Raw genomic sequence first — 2,500 nt, forward strand, 5'->3', positions numbered from 1 at the left:
CGTGCTAAAGCGCTAGCTCGTGTATTAGAAGAGTCTTGAATGAGTAAGCATTTTTACACACGAAGCTAATTTCTAGTTCTATCTTTAAAGCTTTTTTTTAGTTCAGACCGGCGAATGACGGCAGACGTTTTTCTGATCTTTTGGAAAATTTGCTTCATTTTTTTTTTGTGCTGAAGGTTGAGAAGAGAAAGGAAGCGAGCATGTGCTATTACTGACGTTAACCTTCGTTTCATTTCTAATCTCTACGTTTTTTTCCTTGTTGATTGTTTGGATTTAAACAACATTTAGACTTTATTATCAGAGACGGTCGGAATTCTCTCATTATTATTATTATTATTATTATTATTATTATTATTGTTATTATTATTATATAACTTTTTTAATCCACTTGTGTTCATGAGCTGATTTTTTTTTGTTTATAATTGTATTTCATGAGGAACAACATGGCTTTTAAAAGAAAGTAAAACGAACATTTTCCCACATCGGCCGGTCTCGAGTCTCTTCTTTTTTCCTCATTTCTTATTGGCTGCTAACTTCCTAACAGATAAAAAGTCGTTTCAAGCATGAGAAATCCTGGTCATCCTCGCTAATTATTCAGGAGGACACTGTTGCATATCTGCATAAAATATAGATTTATATTTATATAGAGATATATTAGATATATTCAAATACATTGAAAGGCCACAGGAATATCATAGAGCACAATGCTGAGATTTGTGGGGATCGGAAACAGAACCAGATGCAACCGGTTTACTAAACAATAAACGAAAATAAATCCGTTGACTATGAGCTGATGGATTTGTTCTGCGTGATGAAGATTTGGTGCATTTTTCATCTTAAAATCTCATCATGTTTTCTTCATAACGAACAAAATGTGCTAATTAACAACGCTAGCGAGTTTGGTCACGTTCTGAGTCGCGTCGGTGATCGGAATTTAAGAAATTTTAGTGCCAACAACTTTTGTAGCTATTAGCTGAAACGTGTTCTTATTCGTATCGGTCAGTCGGAGCTGCGGTGGTTTTCAGACTGTCAGTTTTTTTTTTTTGAGAAAACAGAAGTCCGAATGTGGCGTCTCCTCGGTAACAAGCGATGGTGAAATAAATCTCCTAAACGGACATCTGCACATGCCATGTTTAACTCGGAGATGAAAAATTCCCTCAGTTCTGAAAGTGGGCTGAGAAACTGGCGGTAGGTTTTAGTGTGAAATTGTGAAATACTCGTAGAAAAGAGGAATTAAAAACCGAGGTGTTTTTTTTTCCCCAACTGTATAAAATACTGCAAAGTTTGTGTGATAATATTGCAGAAGTAACAAACACAACGTGGACTGACCCGTTAGAGACCATTAGCTGTCATTATTACTACATATTGGTTCCTTTACAAATGAACACTTAGATTTTAATAAGTTTATGACAATTTCTAAAGTGAGATACAAATAAGTACTGAACAGTCAGAATAAGAAAGAATTAAAAAAAAAAAGGTTATATAAGGCCGGTAAAGCAATCCTACCCACTCATCCATGTCCCTTCGACTCCCATCCGACGTTCCTTCCTGCAGAAACGATCTCGCTACACACTTTCTGTCGTCCCGTTAACACAGGAGCGACCAGAGAAGTAAAAAAAACCTCTTAAACACTCGTCTACCAGCAGCGTCACGCCGAGCCGAGCAGCACGCGCTCCGATACATCAGGTTCTGATACCGAACGCTAACAAGAGCCTGAGCACGAGTCAGTAAAGAAACAAACATGTTCATTAGGAAGGAAGCGAGGAAGTCCGTTAAGAGCCGTTTGTTAACGACCTCAACGACCTCGAAATGTCTCTTTTTGTTTGTTTACCAGTTTCAAGTGCCATGAGAGTAAAAGACTTCCTCTGTGCAAAGCGCATTAGGTCAAAACAAACCGTTAAAAAAAAACTCACACCGTTCTCATTGGTCAGATACAATCAGGAATTTTTTACAAATTTTTCGCTGTTGGTCCAAACGTATGGCATTTTCATGTTGTCTTTGTTACATTTATTACATTTGTTTGTTTTTTAAATCTCGAACCCTACATTTAGTCGAGCGAGTCGTCTTTCCCGAGATCCTGTTTTTAAAAAGACGTAAATGAAAAAATAAAAAAATTCCAGATTGGCACCCATCAGGACAGGAAGTTTGTTGCTGTTGTAAAAACTCGGTGACAAATCAGTTTCTGCTGTTTTTGTCTGGTTTCATTTGGTCTCTTGTTTCCTCTTTGTTTTATAAAACACCAGTAAAGAGACGCTGCCGTGACGCGAAAACTGGGCTTCTGTGGTTCTGCTTTCACAATCGATTCCTGGGCAGATCGTACGATTGAACGCTGCACTAATTGCATTTCAAAACTTTCTCATGGAGGCAAAAAATGTCGGTCTTGGTGTTTTTCACGTTGACTCGAGCGTATCGAGCTGGAACACGTTGTGATTGGTGGGTGTGGTGAAGAACAGCTGCTCTTTGGGCGACCGGTTGTCGCAGGTCGGACTGTTTAACCCCA

The 2,500-nt window shown here is 38.4% G+C and overlaps 1 protein-coding gene across 1 annotated transcript in view; it reads right to left on the bottom strand.

Annotated features, from left to right (window-relative positions):
• The window catches only part of dusp7 (dual specificity phosphatase 7), an 11,556-nt gene that overhangs the window by 961 nt on the left and 8,095 nt on the right, over positions 1-2,500 (bottom strand). The window contains exon 3 of the mRNA XM_027136543.2: positions 1-2,500. This exon is cut by the window's left edge and continues 961 nt beyond it; it is cut by the window's right edge and continues 201 nt beyond it. Coding sequence (XP_026992344.1) covers positions 2,391-2,500 — 110 coding nt within the window. The 3' untranslated portion in view covers positions 1-2,390.

This window comes from Tachysurus fulvidraco, chromosome 2 (assembly GCF_022655615.1).
Source record: "Tachysurus fulvidraco isolate hzauxx_2018 chromosome 2, HZAU_PFXX_2.0, whole genome shotgun sequence".
In the NCBI taxonomy this organism is placed as follows: Eukaryota; Metazoa; Chordata; class Actinopteri; order Siluriformes; family Bagridae; genus Tachysurus; species Tachysurus fulvidraco.